General features: G+C 35.8%; 1 protein-coding gene across 4 annotated transcripts in view; it reads right to left on the bottom strand.

The window, feature by feature from the left end:
- Positions 1–736: 736 nt before the first annotated feature.
- The window catches only part of LOC128019989 (neural cell adhesion molecule 2-like), a 199,490-nt gene continuing 180,498 nt past the window's right edge, over positions 737–19,728 (bottom strand). For 2 of the 4 annotated variants that reach the window (XM_052606472.1, XM_052606470.1), the window contains exons 12-17: positions 19,201–19,374; positions 17,141–17,260; positions 16,888–17,009; positions 12,580–12,754; positions 4,129–4,336; positions 737–2,487 (exon numbers count right to left, since the gene is read on the bottom strand). In XM_052606472.1, coding sequence (XP_052462432.1) covers positions 2,373–2,487; positions 4,129–4,336; positions 12,580–12,754; positions 16,888–17,009; positions 17,141–17,260; positions 19,201–19,374 — 914 coding nt within the window. In that variant the 3' untranslated portion in view covers positions 737–2,372. Of the gene's footprint in view, positions 2,488–4,128; positions 4,337–9,312; positions 10,314–12,579; positions 12,755–16,887; positions 17,010–17,140; positions 17,261–19,200; positions 19,375–19,728 lie in introns of those variants that run through there. The other 2 variants (XM_052606471.1, XM_052606473.1) reach the window with 2 other exon arrangements.

Genomic DNA, 19,728 nt, shown 5'->3' on the forward strand with positions numbered 1-19,728 from the left:
AAAATACTTTGTTCTTACTGGTGAAAATCAGATGGTCATCTCTGTTTTCTCTCAGGTACATCACAGTGTAAGCTACACAGTTAACATCACTCTCATCATCAGCGTAGTCCATATCAACAACAAAAATATATCTTGACTCCATATAGTGGTTATTTTGGAAAAAAAAACCCGGGTATTTTGAGCAGTAGGATTAAAAAAAGAATATGTGCTAATATAAAATTAAATTAAGTAGCCTATATAAAATTGCAAACATCTATCTTTCAGTACTTTTTTACTTAAGTACATAAAAAATCAAAATCGAGTACTTTTGTACTTTCACTTGAGTAAGATTGAAAAAGGAGTACTTTTACTCTTACTGGAGTAATATTTTATTATATGTATCTGTACTTTTACTCAAGTACTTGACTTGTGTACTTCGTCCACCACTGCTTGTCGCAATGGGATTATTACCTCTCCAATGAACACTGTTTAAAAAAAAAAATACCTGTAATTCTTTTTTTGCCAGGACATTGTGAATTCATTTTTATATTTATTTATTTTATTTTTGTAATTAACATTTTTTCTAACCCTAAGACACAATGCAATGGAGTGCAAAAATCTAAATACAGGTAAAACACCCATATTATATATACATATATAGGTGTTTTACCTGTATTTTGAATTTTGCACTTCATTGCATTGTGTGCAATACTTTCAACAATTACTATTCTTTCAAAAGCAGTCAAAATAGATAGAGTTTTTTTTACTGGGACACTTTTTTATTTACAGAAGAAAAATTACACTGGATTACAAGAATTCCACAAGTACAGGAGGGCTTATGGAGTGCTCCTTTTAGATTGCTGAAAAGAAATGGGCAACATTCTACAATGTTCTATAGCGCTGAACGTGGAGAGCCAGGTGTTAAATACAATGCTGAAATAATGTTTATTTATTTTTTATTTATTTTATTTTTTTAAGAAACATTTGTTGGCCCAAACCAAAGTGAACATGTTGAACATGATGATGGTTCTCAGTAATTAATACTCCAAATCTGACTGGTAAAATGAGCTTGCGTCTAAGCAGTATTCCCATTCCTGTTTGCCTGCAGACCTATGATCTCTCATTTCACCAAAGCTATCTATCTAAAATGATTCCAAAATGGCATGGATTTTTTTTAAAGCTATACCTTTGTGATGCATCTGAAACCATCTTCCTGGGCATCTTAGCTCTAGATAACTTTCAGGCAGTTGGACAGAATAATTTTTTTGAAAGATAGCCAAATTTGATCAACATAAATCATTATCGGTTATGTGTCACACTAAGACAGAATGAGTCATATTTTTTTTTCCATTTGTGAAGTGTTCCAAAGAAATAACAAGTATATTTACCAGCAGTGTACTTGAATTGGTATTTATAACGTTTTCTTTATAGTTCATGTAAGACTTTTGGCAACCTCTACTTTCTTTACGTCACTCTCTCTTTCTACACTCCATACTCGCTATTACACGCATCCAAACACCCCATAGACAACATGTACATGCTCAGATGCACTCACTTACAAACTTTCACACGCTTCTAAAGCAAATGCACTCTTTTTTGTTTCTGAAATATCCTGATATGAAAGTACGACACATATTATGCGCCTTGGATCCTGATAAAACAATAGCATTGAAAACAAGGACATATTTTCATCCACATAAAAACTTCAACAAATTCATTGTTTAAGCCAAACATTTGGGCATGTGTCAGCGTTCGATACCGGGACCACCCATGTACCATGTAGCTTGAGGTCAAATGTGGTTGATCCTCACTTTGCTAACTTAGCATTCAGTAATTCCTCTGCATTTGGGCGAGACATATAGTGGCAAAAAGGCAATAAAAAATACCCACATTACCCAACCAGTTACTCAAAACAACAATCACAGACCGCTAAAAGAGGTGGGAGACTTCCACACAAAATGTTAAGTGATATGACGCATTAAAAAGCGATGTTTGCGCAACCACAATGGAAAAGTGCAACAGCCGGGTCCCAAAAGAAAATGGAAATTAGACAGAGCAAGAGAAAACATGAAGTGTATGGCGTAAACCCAACCTTGTCAAATAACAAAGAATCAGACTCAAAGCAACAGCAAAACCTTAAAAAAAGGAAAAAGCCCCAAACAAGCGTGAACAAGCACAAATAAACAGGAGCCTGTCTGCTGAGCGGCAACCTCCGAAAAATGTTTCACAAAGCAGTTATCACATAGCCTCTTCTGATACCCCGACGACGAGTCTCTAACAAAGGATTTTACAATTGGTTGGCGTGTTCTTGCTTGTGTTCTCATTAGTTTGCTTGCTATTGGTCTCCAGGTGGCTCACTTTGTATGTTCTTTTAGAGGATAGCAGGGCCTCCATTATGCTTTACTGTCCTCCTGTGTCATGTGTAGGCTGTTGTCACCGTGAACTTTGATCTCGATTGTGTCTGGTTTCAGCGTCTCCTTGCCGTTTTCCTCTTTTAGTGGCAATTTCCTGTGGGGAAAAAAAGAGAAGAAATGGCAGGTGCACATTGATCAGTTTGACAGGGTCAACAAAAACACATTTCAATTAACAACTGGATTCTTTTTTGCAGCCCATCTGTCACCACAGGTCGGTTTGTTTGGTTGGTTTTATGAACTTTTAGTTCTGTTGACATGCCTGAAAAGGTGGCTTGGGCTCAGGTTTATACCAAGCACTGAACTACACAAGCATATTTAGATTTTTTTCTGAAAATAGTCTACTATGCTCACTGAGATTACATTTGTTTGATCCAAAATTACAGTAAAAAAAGCAATACTCTTAAAAAAAAACTTATTATGGAAATAAAAAGTAAATGTTAGGTCGACTTCAGTGTCACCCTAGGTTTACAAATGTTTTTCGTGTGTGATCCTCTTGGGCCACATAGTGAGCACTGTGATGCTCAGTCACATCTGTGCGTTATCTAAAAGACCGCCGTGTGGGTCTTCATCACATGGGATGACACTGGAAAGGATCCAGCTTCTGTTCACTGGGACCATCGTTACTCTAATAACATTATCAAAGTTGGGGCTTCTGGGAAAATGTAGAGTGCATAAAAGATGAACGCCAATAATAGTCAATGTGCTAGAACATCAATGCTTGTTATAGGAGCTGAAGACATTCACAGCTCTTGATCTGTTTGAACTTTTAGGCAAGTGAACCTGACAGGAGTTTTTCCAGCTGGGAATGACCCAGACTGGCACTGTGTAACTATAGGTCAGCCATACTGCAAACTTTCACGACAAAGTCTAAAGATGAAATATATCAGGAGCCGTGAAGACACTGACCCGGGACAAAACACATACTATACTCATCAAGCAGTAAACCACAGATTGCATAACAAACTGATAAGACTGTACACCAAGTACTTCTTTGACGCACATGTTCAATTAAATAAATACTGATTAACTGCTACTCTACAACTGTTGCTCTTTCACCTACCTCTTTCCAGCAAACTTGTGGACTTTGTATTGAATTATGTTTTGCTGTCAACTGATGACATATTGTTATAGCCAGTGTAAGGTAACATTACTTTTATGTTAATTTCATTGTAAGGTAATGTTACTTTAACATTACTAAAGTAATGCATTACAATGTGGTACTCATAAAAACTAATGTTGTTTCATTATTACTTTCTGTGAAAAGTAACACGTTATTTTTTCTAACCGATATCTGACTGAGGCTCTCATTTAAGAACTGTGTCACTTGATGTTTCCTTGTAACTGTTTGTGAACAATTTACTAGCAATTTTTCAATTAAAATTATTTCTGCACCATTTTTTTCCAGTGTTGAATGAAAATGCCAGCTTCAAAATAATTAAATAAATAAATATTGAATTTCAATACTTATATTTAGATGGGAATTAAAGCCAGGCAATTTATAAGGCAAAGTTTATGCAGAACTGTTTAGTGTTTTGTAGATTTGAATGCATTAAATAAAATTTTAAACTAAATTTGTCATTGAATAAATTACCATTATTAAAATAAATGACAATTCAGTGAGTAACACAGGACTTATCTTGTTGCTTGAAAAAGTATTCTGCTTATGGAACAATACTTTTTTTGGATAAAAGTGTATGCTAAATAAATACATAAGTGATGCAGAAGGGATACTCACAGATAGGCAGCTTTGCCCTCCTCTAGCTCTTTGCTCTTGCCGCTTGTGGCTGTCTTTTTGCTGCAGAGCTTGCGGGTGATGCACATGAGCAGGCCGCACTGGCGCAGGAAGAAGCAGCTGACGTCCACTAGCACGAGCAGCAGCAGCAGGCCGGCTAACCCCAGCCCAACCACTGCGCCCAGGCCCAGGCCGCTGAACAGCGAATCTGCTGAGACAGGATGCACACACAACCATCAATGATGCACCTCAAAAACCTCAAAAACACAACACTGGACACTTAGGGCAAACTGAAAGGTATAATGAAACAGTAGTATTTTGACTAGAAATCATGGTTATTTTTACAGTTCAGAAAAAAAAACAAAAACGGTTAAGTAGTATAAAGTAATAAATCAAATCAAATAACTGAAATGGCTCGAACTAGGAGAGCATGTAAATAAATCGATTAAAGCATTAATAAAACATAACTATTTTCAACCAACAATGCATTAAATGTAGCTAGCTCAAGTAGTTTAAATTTGCATCGAGAACTTTAAGGTAATGCAACTTTGGTGACATTTTTAAACTCAAATTGTAAAGACTTTGCACATGGAAAGGCTTTCTGAGAAACTAAAACATCCATTTTGAAGGAACACTCTCAGCAATACTGTTGCTCTAAACACATCAATCACACATGCTTTTGAATGTAGCATTGCCATTAGCAAAAGCAGTCTGTGGTTTGATCTGGACACAGTGACAGAGCATCAGAGTGAGGAAAGAGACATAATTAACAGAAGAGAGCATTGAGGAATTCAGTGTTGGATTTACAAAATGATTTTAGAAAATCACATTCACCACAGAGTTATTATGGTCAGCAAAAAACTAAAATGGTTTCTAGAAAAAAAATATTGAAATAATTGAAGAAATAAAATAAATGATTACAAAATAAAAATGTATCATTAAGTTCAGTTTAACTTGAAGTACTTCACTGAAACAAATAAAATGGTAACATCTAAAATAAAAATAAAAAAGACAAAAAGACAGCACTGAATCAACCAAAGTAACTTCATTTATACCAACAAAACTAAGGTAGAAATTGTTATTTAAGGCATTAGTTGCAGGTTACCAGTTACAATGTAAAACAACAACAACAACTAAATAACTAAAACTAATAAATACAATTATTACAAAAATACTGATAAAAAATGAAAATATTTATGTATTTTCAAAAATGACAACAAAATTAATAAAAAAAAACTATAACTTTAAAATTAAAGTTTAAACAGATATTAAATAAACCAACAAATAAATTAATTCAGAAAAACGATTACAGCATATTGTTGATAACAATAACATCTCAACCTGGAATGTATTTACGGTTCATTTTTGAATATATTTATTTAAATTTAAACACATCATCAACAAAACATTACTGAAGGAACATGCTGTAATGTTTTTAATTGTCCTTATTTAAACCTATATCTAAACAGATTAGTAACATCATTTGACCACCATGATCTACTAAAATGTGACCATGATGCAACAGCATATCAGTTTATACATGTTAAGTGGCCTCAGATCTAAGACCTCAGATTTACTGCCCCTAGTTTGGTCTTACTTTCATGACCTCCACCTCCACTGTGACTTATCAGCCAACACATCTGTTTTTCACCATCTTGTGCCGTGCTTGCCCTGGGAAATGTGTCCCTGCTCCTATAGCTGATTTGTTGTTGATTTATAACATCATTAGAAGCTCAATTTAGCATCTCATTAATTTCACTTATCCTGAAGTTCCACAAATGGGCGTGATCCATCCGCATCGGAGTTCAACGCACTCAATTAATTAAGTATGAACGGTGATTGAGGCTCAGCAACTAGAAGCAATAACTCAAGCTCGATAGATTGTGTCTGGACTGAAGGGAGGTCTGTGGGTGGGATCCCAGCAGATGATTGACAGGTTAATGAAGCTTGTAATCATGTGTGGGGCTTAATGGCTGTGTCACGCTGATACATGACTAAGCAGGGCTTAAACAGGTCCACGGTTTTCTAGTTTGGAACAATTTTACATGGAAAAACTTCCAGCGTGAAGTACAGGCAAAAGGAGCGTTTGAGACCTTGTTAATGAACAGTACTCTCTTCAAGGTTGAAATACTGTATATCCCTCAGCCTTTGAGCTGAACCATTTAATCATTACAACACTTACCTCTGCACTTACAGCACCAATAAATGATGTAAGCTGGAGACAGGCAGGGGATTTAAAAAAGACTTCACTCAAACCAGAGTAAATCTGTTATGAGGGGGTTTCAGATTATAGTAAAAAAAAAAAACATGGAAATTATACCCTTACATCATAAATAGCCCAGTAAATGTTCTGGCAAATACATCTGATGTTCTATGACAAGAAAAAGTAATGCCTCTTTCTCAAATTGCAGTCATTACCCTTGTAGTCTGATTACATTACATTTGTTTTTCAAGTGTAATCAAAGTGAAATGGTCTGCATACATACATACATATATATATATATATATATATATATATATATATATATATATATATATATATACACACACACACACACACACACACACACACACACACACACACACACACACACACATAACCAAACATATACATAATGCAGTGTGAATTTGCCTAGAAATACATTTGTACAATACGTCAAATGTATTTGATATGCAATGAAAGAACATCAGTTTATTTATTTATTTATTTATTTTTTGGTTACCAAGCTACTAATCGGCCAAAGTGCACCCAGCCCAACTAAGCAGGCACTTTTATAGCTTTCTGGGTTGTGTTAAGTGAAAACATTGAGCTGACCAGGGACAGTTTAGTCCTTTTCCCTAATCAACCCATAAAACCCAAAGAGCACTTCAGAAAATGGGACCGTTTTCTTATTTTCAGGCTTAAAGGCTTCCTTCTGGAGTTCTGAGATAATTAAAAGCTTTGGCCATTATGGCCTCCTTCTCTCCTCACCCTATGCTGGCCCAGCAACCTCTGCGCTACCTACACGGAGGACACAAGCCAAGCATGACTCCATAATGATGGTTTAAAGACTCTGATTCTCATTAAGACGTTATGCTTGACGAGCAGAAGGGACCCACTAGCCGTTAAACGATTAATAGACAGACTGCCGTTAGGACAGCCATTATCAGTAGCAAAGATGTCTTTGTGCAGGATGAGGTTAGAATTAATGAAATGGGTGTCAAATGGCACCAGTAAGACATCACTTTTCCTTAACTTTTAATAGAATTATCTATGACATGTGTAGTGCAAAAATTAACATTATAGTAACCATTTCATTAGTTGGCTACATACGAACGCAATATAATTCCAAATGAATTTCATATTCAAATGGAGGATCTGAAATAATTTAGCTGGTGACTGTTGTTCTGTATATGTTTGAATAAACATCTTTCTTTAATTTTATTTTGACATAATTCTGATATGCTCAATTCTCAGACAGCACAATCACATTTACTTACATTATTAATATCATAAATAGCTGGCATTTTAAAGGGGCGTTCTCACCCTCATGTGGTACCAAACCTGTATGACTTTGTATCTTCTGCAAAACATAAATCTTTTAATGAAGACATCTTTTTCTTCTCTGCAATTCTTTTCCTCTCCCTGTATCAGAGACACACTGTTATGGACAGCAGTAAAACAACAGGTCAATTTTCATTTGCTGAAATCTTTTCCAACTGGAACCATCAACAAAGAGCCATTCTAATCTTAGAGGAAGTTAAGCCATGGTGGGAAATAAGGGCTTTAATGGACTTGGTTTCAGACCTTTTTTTTTTTCCGAGAACAATATTGAGGTTTTTGACATGTCCATAAATAAAATGCAACAATCTATGGCTGTGTAATGAGAGAATAGAGAGGGCAGCACATAGAGATGATCAAGATGAATAGTCTTCATTGACTTGACTTCCATTGATTTGAGATGGTCTTAATTAGGGCAGGAATGCCATGAGGGTATTAAAACCGCTCACATTTTTTACAATTTACAATGATCAAAATTTACAACGTCCAACCGCAAAATATAATGAAATCCTAATTGTGATTCTGTGGTGTGAACTTCAAAACGTATTGATCGACTGCAACTAAACTAAAATGAATGTTTGTTAACTTTTTTCTCCCTAGAAGCTCATTAGCTTTTTTTTTTTTTTTCCTTGAAAGGAAAATAATAATAATAAAACAGCTGACAGAGATGATGAGGATCAGTGTCAGACATCTTACACTCTACAAACTTACGATCAATCACTAATTCCTGTTTTCATTGTTAGGAACCTTGTCATTTCTGCTCAATCACCCTTCAGCATTGACAGAGAAATATTCAATATGTTTATCTTTCCTTGATTACTTTAGTGGTCAATATTTCAAGCCATTATGTGCAGGATAAAGATTTAGATAAATCAATGCTTTTGCATTTGACTACCTGTAATAAACCAAACTATAAACTCAAATGTCTTTATATGTTCTACACTAACTGGTTCCCTGGTTCAAGAATAAGACATGATTGTTAGGAATCTGAATTACGAGACTGTAGTTATTGCATCGGAGAAAGCTAGTTTATTTGAGAAATTTCACACAGATTTCTGTGCTGTTTTTTACATGAATTTGAATAGATTCTTCAAACATGCTGCATCATAAAAGCACAGTTTATAGTTATTATCTTCACATTTAATGGATCTAAAACTTTCTCTTCTGATAACAGAAAATAAATAAGCTTCACATAATAGACTACAGCACACCACTTCATCAAATTAAGATTGCAATACTGAATCCAGAAGTCAAGAAAAGTGAAGCAGCATGTCCATTCTCACTTTTTTTTAAATAAGCTTAACATATACTACCTTTCAAAGGTCAGTATGATTTATTTATTTATTTTTAAATAAATTAATACTTTTATTCAGCCAAAGTGCACTTTTACATTGTTAATAAAATAATTAATAAAATTAATGAATGCATAAAAAAAATACAAAATAAAACATTATAATCAGCGAATAATCTTAAAAAAAAAAAAAAAAAAAAAATCCTTTCTGAAGGATTATCTGAAAACTGGGGAAATTTCAGCTTTGCCACCACAGCGAACAATTACATAAAAAAACATATATAAACAGAATAATTTTTTTTCTATTATTATTATTTTTTTTTATAATATTTCACAATATAGTTTTTTTCAGTTGTATTTTTGATCAAATAAATGCAGGCTTTATTAAATGTCTTAAAGATCTAAAACACTTGTAAGCCTCAGCTGTACTACTTCTTCATGACAGCAACATTCCACACACATTTTGTGCACAATTTCAGTTACTAATGTTCTTTCTCGTCAATACTGAGAATATAAAATAAAGTAGCATGACAACACCTTTGCCAAAGGTGTACCCAGAGAATGAAAATGAAAGTGCATCATATTTTCACTCACTGGGAGGGAGAAACCTTGTTTTATGTTTCTCATATTACGGGTAACAGAAAGTCGGCCTGTTTGATTTATGATACCAGTGTTTAAAAGTCATATCAATTTGAAATCCTACTTGACTCCATTTAATGAGTGCTGCGTTGTACATCTCTGTGTGCGAGTATCAGCAACATCATTAAATGCATTTTCTCAAGCGATGCAACTGCTGACATTTCCCATAGTCATAATAAACCGCAACAAAAGAGCCTGTGGATGCACAGAAGATCGAAAAGCCGTCACACTGGTGGCTTATATTGTTTTTTATAAACACCAGCAAAAAGGAGCTCATTAAACATAAAACTCAGGGTCGTATTGTTATTGTTACAGGTAGAGAACAAATTAGCCACTCAGTTTTTCCTCTTTCTTTGTTGACAATAATGTGCAAGAACTTTATGGACAAAAAGGCCAGTTTTGGCATGGAGGGCAGCCAGGATAGTGAAACAGCAGAAATTGGCTCACAAGCATGGACAACAACACCAGCAGAACAGGCAATGAACCGGCACGGCTGAGGGTCAGCGAGCCATTGGTATGGGCAAAAAAAAAAAAATATATAGAAATTAAAAATAGTCCCTGGCTTAGTCTTCTGGGCTCATTCCAGGCAAGGGAAGATGGAGCAATGTCAACACAGACACAAGCACAGCAACAGTGAAGCTCCGAAGACGTTCACCGTATGGATGGGCTGCACAGGGGGATGTCCAAACCCGGTTGAAGGGGTATCACAACACAGATCTGCAATGAGATGGAGGAGAGGGAACGGGAAGGAAGAGGGAAAGAGATACAGTAGGTGTGTAGAGCCAGCACAGAACGCAGGATGGTTACGCACACAGAAGGTCATGCAAGGGAATGAAAAGTGGTTCGGTGGTGGGTTAATAGAAATGATGATCAAAAGAGTGCAAATGAGATTATTTTGGTGCAGGTCAGGAAATAAACGGGTGAATGCAACATTAAACATTGACATATGAGCGAAGAGCGAGTAAGCAGTCCAAACCAGTGTCCATTGTAAAGGTTTGTTTGATTGAAAAGATCGTAGGGTGATTATAGCCACAGAGAAAGGGAAGTTTAGTGACAGTTCATTGCAAAACAAAAAGCCCAGCGATTTGCGATGTGGCCAAGAATGCGTTGCATAATTCATTAGGTGGGAATTGGAGAGCAGGATTGTTTAGAGTGAAACAACGAGACGAAGCACAATAGAATCATAAATAAGAGCGTGGGCCAGTGGGGATGAAGGGATGAAGGCGGAGAGGGAGGGCAAAAGGAAAAGATGAGGAGGAGTTGGGAGAGAATATACAAATGACATCAAATTAACAAGGTAAATCCAAGCTGTTGAGAAGCAGTGCTCATGCTCACACACACACACACACACACACACACACACACACACACACACACACACACACACACACACACACACACACACACACACACACACACACACACACACACACGCACACACTCAGATGAATGCCTATGCATGCAGTTACACTGCCTCTAGGAATATTTAACTTATAATTGGACAAGACCAGACAAAATTAAAATACCATCTGTCAACATCAAGAAATTTTTCAGGCCAGGCCTTTTGTCCAAGCAGCAAACTGCAAGACACATTTTGTGACCTTGTTCCACAAAACCAGTCTTAAGTCGCTGGGGTTTATTTGTAGCAATAGCCAAAAATACATTGTATGGGTCAAAATTATCGATTTTCTTTATGTAAAAAATCATTAGGATATATAAAAGATCATGTTCCATGAATATATTTTGTAAACTTACTACCATAAATATATCAAAACTTAATTTTTGATTAGTAATTTGCATTGCTAAGAATTTATGATTTTTTTGCACCCTCAGATTCTAGATTTTCAAATAGTTGTATCCCAACCAAATATTTTCCGATCCTATAATAAACCATACATCAATGGAAAGCTTATTTATTCAGCTTTCAGATGATGTTTAAATCTCAATTTCAATAAATTGACACTTAAGGCTGGTTTTGTGGTCCAGGATCACATATACTAAACAGATAAAAAAAAGTTCTGTCTCTCTGTCTGTCAGTCTCCTTTTCTAGCAGTCATACAGAATATGCCAATGTGAGGACATTGTCCCCACCACTTTATGAAATAGCTTGCAACCACACTTTTGTGTTCATCATTTGCATCCCCTAATATAAATTCACTCACGTACAGCTGCAATTTTGCTTGGTTCATTAAAACAAACATTGTTATTAGAGCAGATATAAACCTGCGACCTATGCACTCAAAGCAAAAGGCAGACTTTGACACAATTACACATTTATCCTCTATTGCAAACATTTATCAAATAGATGAAAAAACAACAACAACAATAAAAAAGCACATTGGCATATTTATAAACCATCATTACCATTAAACCACAATTACAGTATGAATCATTGACCAGTGAGAAAGCACTCTTGAAATGGTCTTTTCTATGTATTTCCCAATCAGTTCATTCTTGCACCATTCAAAGATACCCATTACATAGAGCTACCGATTGATTCTTGAAAGTTTATGATTCCACTGTAACCACTGGGACCTAGTAATCCAAATATTAAAAGCCTTCTCATAAAAGCAGGACTTCAAAATAGACCACAATTGCAAACTGCAGATGGTCCAAATGGAAGCACCAACTGCAGTTAGATGTATGAGTGTATAAGTAATTTATTTCTGTAGTGACAATTTCTTTCTCATCCCTTTTCCCTAAGTGAGATGGTGCTTCCTCCGACAAATCACTCCTGATTAGGACAGAGAAACAGCTACAGTGGGTTACCCTGCACGTTTGATTGTGGATGTGGGAGACACAAGCTCTATCAAGCGTGGGTGGCTGAATTGAACTGGAGCAAGGCTTGTAATTATAATAGGAGATGTATAATATCAGCTCTAGATATTGTGAGTGGGTGATGAAGCACTTGAGGTAATCAGAGTCAATTTGTCGTACGGAAAAGAGATAGAATGCTTTGCGTGTTTTGTGGAAGTGCGTGTACCTGTGATGTCGGGTTTCTGAGGCATGGAGAACTTCACAAAGGTGGGTTCAGACAGGCCTTTGACGTTGCGTGCGGTGATTTCCACCTCGTACTGTGTATTCCACTGGAGCGGTTGCAGCAGTACAAAATCATTCACACCTGGAACCAGCTTGGTCATCCACTGCTCCTCTTTATCCTGTTTCATGAAATTTGCACAAGCATATGAGTAACATTTGCTTTAGGGAACATATTTTCTCACTGTACTTAATAAATAAATGAGACAACTTGCTATTACTTATGAACATACATTTGTTTCACGAGTTCCCGCTTGCGTATAATTAGCTGAGGTATGATATGCATATTTGGCGTGCTGTCCGGGGAAGGGCTCCAATATCGGGAATGGTCTGAACCTAGAGTACCCCCCCTTCCCCGTCTATTTATAAAGTGAGCTCTAAGTGAGGAGATGGGGATGAGGAGGGATGGATAGAGGTAAGTCAGCGATATTTATACTATGGGATTGGTTACTTGATTATGGTCCACCTGTGTTGATTAAGTATCTGACGCGCTCCTCCCGAACCTTGTTAATAAAACATCATTTAAATATTTGCTACATTCTTTTCTGTGTGACATTTTTTGAAGGCTGTGGTTGAGAAAAAAGCAAGAAAGTGGCCAGAAAGGCCAAAAAAAAAAAAAAAAAGATTATTTTCTCTAATCCTCAAACTTTTCCGCACACTTAAACAGCAGAAACACTTCAATGCATCCATTATTCTCTTTATGTGCCTGCCTCCAGAGCATCGGAGCACCAGTGTGTGTAATATAATATAATGTGTGTATGTGTGTGTTTGTATGAAGGCTGTTCTGCTGGCTAAAAATTTGAAACTAAGCCCACACAAGATGCCTTCAAAAACTCATTGCTTCCATATTTTGACATTTTCAAAACGCCTCAGCTCTTTAAAGGCTAAATGGTTGAATGTGGCTTTCACATGTTGACAGTCCGTAGGCGAGCTGTCTCCCCAGGCTGTGACATCTCCATTTCCCCTGTTCTCACCACCACATGCACAGGCGATCAGAGACCGAGTGAGTGAGAAAGAGAGAGATGAAAAAATAAAAAAGGGAAGAGTACAAATAAAAGAGAAGGAAGATATGCCTGCGGATTCTATTAAAGTTGAAGGGGAAGGAAAGCCATCACCAAACACTGTGAGACAAACAGAGATGAAGCAAATGAGGAAACGCTGAGGCCCATAAGGGGAAAAACAAACAGAAGGATTGTATGAGAAAGAGAGAAAGCTGCTGTGAATGTGAAAAGATGCTAGTGTGGTAACACTCGATTACCTCACGACCTGTACACAAACCTTTTCATTGTGAAATGATGCACAAGAAACAAAAAACGCCACGGGTTGAAGCGACCCCAATAACGTGAAACATATATGTGTAACATAAAATAACATCTTTAGCCCCTGGAATACCATTTTTACAGGAGGACCCCCTCGAAACATAGTTAGTTTGTTGCAATTGGGTGTGTTTTGTTGGCAACCGGGCAACCCTGTCCGGTAACGTTATTATTACCAATATAACAGACTCATTGGAAAATACATTGGCAACGTCTGTATTAAAAAGAATGTAACCACTTCATCCGATGTTTAAGTTAATAAAATAGCATTGAAAGCCTTACTTACTGGACTATTAACTAAATATTGACTTTGTTCTCTCTCAACGGACTTGTGAGTGTTTTTTAATCATATTTTTAGTGGGGACAGCCATCAGATGGGGGATTTCCACCTATGCACAGATGTGTCATATTTATTTTTTGATTCTTTCTTGTACAGACATTTGAGAGAGATCGAGGCACAGTGCACATCAATGGACATTTTTTATTCTGAATTAAGTAAGAGGTCTGTAGGTATTAAACTTATAATAATAAACAATAATAATGAAGACATTTTTATGATTAATGAGGGAGAGACCCTTCTTCTTATAATTCACTCTTTAAGAAGTGAAAGGAAACAGACTGCATTTGTAAATCTTGTTTCGCATGTTTAGAATATAAATGACAATGGGTCTCATTCACTAAGCATGTGTATGTGAAATGCATGTGAAAAATCACCAAAAACGTGTGTACTAAAATGTATGAAAACCTTGCCGGAACAACTAAAAGCACACATACACAAAACCCACATACTCTGGGCCTTGAAACCATGTACGAAGATAAATGGTATCTTCATGGTATGAAGATAAAAATTACATTTATTCTTAACATGATTAGAATTTTAAATATTATATATAATTAAGCGTTAAGATCAAATTGCATAATATGATAATAATATGATAGTAATTCATAATTCTATAATAATTTATAATTCATCTTAAACATATTTCATCATATGAAGTAAATCATGTATGCACATGTACAGCTGGCTAATGTAATCTGGCCCTGGATTAACTCTTTCCCTGACAGAGTTTTTGAAAGGATCATTTTGAAAAAAAAAAGTAGAGAAATCATGTTTTTATCAAATACTAGGCTAAATGTGGATCATATTCAGTAAGATGATCAAAGCAGAGACACAGTAGATTCCATCAACACCCCCAAAGCTTGCACAGTCCTTTGCCACTTTCTGAATCGACATTTCACTCGGTAAACAAGGCCGTTTTAATTTGTATGCTGTTTATTGCTGATGACTGCAATGTTTTTCATATGTATACGCATGTTTGTTTTTTGATGGGCACATTCTAGACGCATTCAGGACATATATAACACGGAAACCCAGAAAATTACGTGTTTGGTGGGGAAAGAGTTACAAGTATTTGTGTTTGAACTGGTTTTGAGACTAACACACTTGGCAGCGTATCTTGTTGTTCGTCTCTCAGACAAGAGTAGATGGTCTTTAGAGATCATCATATGTTTAAGAGTGATGAAAGGCTGTTAAAGAAAAGTTGTGCCGAAAGCCTTTAAATTGAGCTGTTTTTGACACATTTTATGCAAATGACGAACATTTGGAGATGTGGTTGTTTGTTCAATTTAATAATCCAAATTCATTAACATTAGAACGAGGTTAAAAACAAAATCATTTTTTTTAATGAGTTCTTCTGTGTGTACAAATATGAAATAATCCATTGAATTATTAGTAAATGAGACCCATTTTTCTTTTCTTTTTTTTTTTTGCTTTATTTCACAATTTAGGACATCACTGATTGTTCCAAGAGATGTTTGTCAGGTGTATGCAAAACCTGATCCCCCCACATAACCACATCTCAATCTTTCCCATACACCAGTTCCATAGAACACTTCAATGCGTCATACTTTATACACAGACTCAACAGTTTAGTTAGTCAAACGCATAAAAAAAACAAAAAAAAAAAAACAGAAAACCTTTGTGCAAGAATTAGTGAAGCATGTTTTTATCCACGCTGCTGTGAGCGCTGCTGCATAAACAAAGGCCATTGGCTCAAACAAAAAGCTTATTACTGAAATCATCGCCAACTTGTCTCTATGTGTTTACTCGTATAACATCCTCTGCCTTCCACTTATACTTATATTAGAATTAACTGGAGAGCAGTTTAGTTTTTTCTAACTGTGGTGGCATTTGCCTTTAAACAACTGGTCACACTTTATATTAAGGTTTAATTCTCAGAATTAACAACCCATTCATTACGACTTTTGCCTCAAACTCCTAATATGCTCCTTATTAATATTAATTAAGGTGGTTGTTAAATTTAGGTATTGGGAAGGATTACGGATGTAGAACATGATCATGTAGAATAAATGCTTTATAAGTACTAATAAACATCCAATATGTTAATAATAGGCATGGTAATAAGCTACTAGTTAATAGAGAGAATTGGTCCCTCTACTAAAGTTTTACTCAACAATTTAAATTACAAATTACATTAAACACAGAGTGCTGTTTAATTAATAAATATTTTTCTTCTTGTAATTAAAATTGGAATTAAAGGTAAAAAATAACTTTTAAAATAACTCCGAGTTTCACTAGCCTCACCTGATTTGAAGGTGGAGGATGATATCATCAAAAGCTAGCATTCTTACTAACACTTAAATACAATTTTTAATGGACTAACATATATTAGATTATGGCATAAAACTATAATTCTGACCATAAAAAATTCAATGCTTAATAAAAGTATTAATTTCTTATTCATTTCTTCTCTTACTCAGACTTTTGAATGGTATGTAAATGCTGTGGCGGTTTGATGAATCCTCTAAAACAAGGTAAAAACGGCATCAGAAGAGAGAGATTTTTATGCATAAACATTTATACAGGGCTACAGAAAGGTTTCCCTGATTAATAGAGGCTTTAAGAGTAGCTCACTTACTGTTTTGTATTTGACAATATATTCCAGGATGGGCATTCCTCCATCATCCTGTTTGACCAGCCCCAGGCGGTATGCCTTCCCCACCCCTCGCTGACCCTGAACTGAAGGGGGACTTGGCTCTCCTGAATAATAATAATAATAATAATATAAAAAAGACACAATGTATTTTTATATAATATAATTGAACTCGTTATGACTGAAAGATGCTTGTCCAAATCTTCAGCCTCTAAGGGTCAAAGCAGAGGGAACTCACGTATGGGCAGAGTTTGAAAGCTCTCGGTGCGGCTGAACTCTCCTTGACCTTTTCCATTCACCGCGGCTACTCTCACCTCATAGGTCGTGTTGGGTTCAAGGTTAGTGAGCAACACTATTGCTGTGGGAGAGAAAGAGAGAAGAAGATGGAAAAGATTCGAACAAACATACCAAGTCCCAACTTGTCTCCTAAACCATGTACATGGTTTCAAAAGACTGCTTTCTCCAATCATGTTCTTGGCAAACAGGCCTTTTCAGGAATATGTATATTAGTTCAGAGTCCTTGAAGCAGCCTAATTTGCTTATTTGATCATCTAATGTGTTCTCAAAGTTGCCGCAGGCCCATTTTGGGGTTGTGGGTAAAAAGAAATCCATTTAAGCACTGTAAGTTCAGGTTGGACTGGATCTCCCACAGTTTTTCTCACTCTTGTAGTTCGAGCCTTGAAGCCAGTATTGACTGAAAGTTTGGGCAATTCTTAGTAATGTGGTTTGTGTGTGTGTGCATGTGTGTGTGTGAATGTAGTGAGAATGATGGCTGAAGGAATCAAGCTGAAGCCTAAAATCAAGCTGATACAAATCAGCAAAAAAAAATTTGCCGTGTTCCTGATTAAGATCTAAAATGAACAACAAATGGCACTGCAATCAAAGGCACCACATTTGATTTGAGATATACAGTTGAGAAACTTGTCACAAACTGATATCCATTTGACTGCAGAACACTTACAATGCAGAGCACAAGTTGTATGGACTACATACATATATACACATATATATATATATATATATATATATATATATATATATATATATATATATATATATATGCACTGTATGCTGGAATATGAGCAGTCATTTATTCCGTCATCATCAAGGTGGTGATAGCGTGCACGCACAGGTGAGACCTGAACAGCACAAACTAAACTCATTTAAGCTTTGCCAGTTTAAACATTTAAGAGCCAAATGACGCAAGCTCACACGGCAGAAGATTTGTGCGTGCCCTCATCCAAAGCACGCAAATGCTCGTCTCAGAACGACTGCAAATATTAAGCTCTCTCTAATGTACTGTGTGTAAATGGACAAATTCAGACAAAAATTATGTCAAAATGCCCAAGGAGAATATTTGTATTTTTATTTGAGAGTATAGTTCATCCATAAACATAGCACATACCAAACCATACTGGAACCGTGACTCTAAAACCTTGAAACATACTGAACCGTGAAAAAGTTGAACTGTGCCACCCCTAATACACACACACAAACACACACACATACATACATATGTGTGTGTGTGTATCAGTGTGTGTGTGTGAGTATTAGGGGTGGCACGGTTCAACTGAATATAAAAGGGCATTTCCAAACGCCTATCAGTTTCATTTATATGGAAGACAGTATAAATTATACTTTTCAAAAATACATTTTTGGGTACTAAATTTTTGGGTGAAATATTTGTTTACATTCTTCATGAAAATAAGAAATTAAAACTATATATTTTTTTAAACATTAAATATATATTTTTTTTTACATTAAATAGACATTAAATTATCAGCAATCAATTGTGCTGAAAATGTGAGCAACACTGATTTTGAGTGTTTGATTTATTTACTCTTCAAAGAAAGTAAGTAATTTTTGTTTCGGTCTCTAATGCTCACCAAGTCTTCATTTTCAAATACAGTAAAACTAGTAATATTGTGTAATATTATTACAATTTAAAATAACTGTTGTCTATTTGAATACATTTTAAAATGTATGTTTTTCTGAGATGGTGAAGCTGAATTTTCAGCAGCCATTACTCCCGTCTTAAATGTCACATATAATGTCATAATTTGGTGCTCAAGAAACATATCTTATTACCGTCTGTTGAAAAAATTGTTGCTTAATATTTCTGTGGAAACCATGAAGGGATTCTTTCATGAATATAAAGTTCAAAATAACAATTGAATTGAAATATTAATATTTTGTCTTGTCAGTTTTGATCAATTTATCATATCCTTGAAGTAGGCAATCAGCTGTAAGTGGAAGCTATTTGATAAAAAAATGGTGGTGGACAACCTTTGTACTTACTCTGTGTCCCTTGTGATTTCACATCCTTCCAGTTCTGTGAGCTGATGTCTTTGTATTTGACCAGGTAGTGACTGATAGGTACGCCGCCATGGGAGTCTGGCTTCGTAAAGGTAACTGTGGCCACGCGCTGTACCACAGAGCTCAGCCGAACAGAGTAAGGGTTTGAGGGAACATCTGTGACAGAGAAATTATGGGTCAGGGGAAGAGAGACTAACAAACGACTCAATTTATGTGGCGAGGCCACAGTTTCTGAGAGCATCAAAGGATCTGGTTGTGTATTTTTCTGTGAGGTAGAAAACAGAGTTATAGAGCTTCTTTATAGGGCCTTACAATTCAAGCTCTCTCAGCATGAGACATTTAAAACCACTAACACAGTCAGCTAGAAATCACTTACAATATCTTATGAAAAATAAATGATAAATGAAGAATGAAAGTTAAGTAAAGTGAATAAAATTCCAATTAAATTACAGAAATTTAATTAAGCCCAAACAGAGTGATTTACAGTGATTTAATTATAAGTAAAGAGTA

This window comes from Carassius gibelio, chromosome A9 (assembly GCF_023724105.1).
Source record: "Carassius gibelio isolate Cgi1373 ecotype wild population from Czech Republic chromosome A9, carGib1.2-hapl.c, whole genome shotgun sequence".
In the NCBI taxonomy this organism is placed as follows: domain Eukaryota; kingdom Metazoa; phylum Chordata; class Actinopteri; order Cypriniformes; family Cyprinidae; genus Carassius; species Carassius gibelio.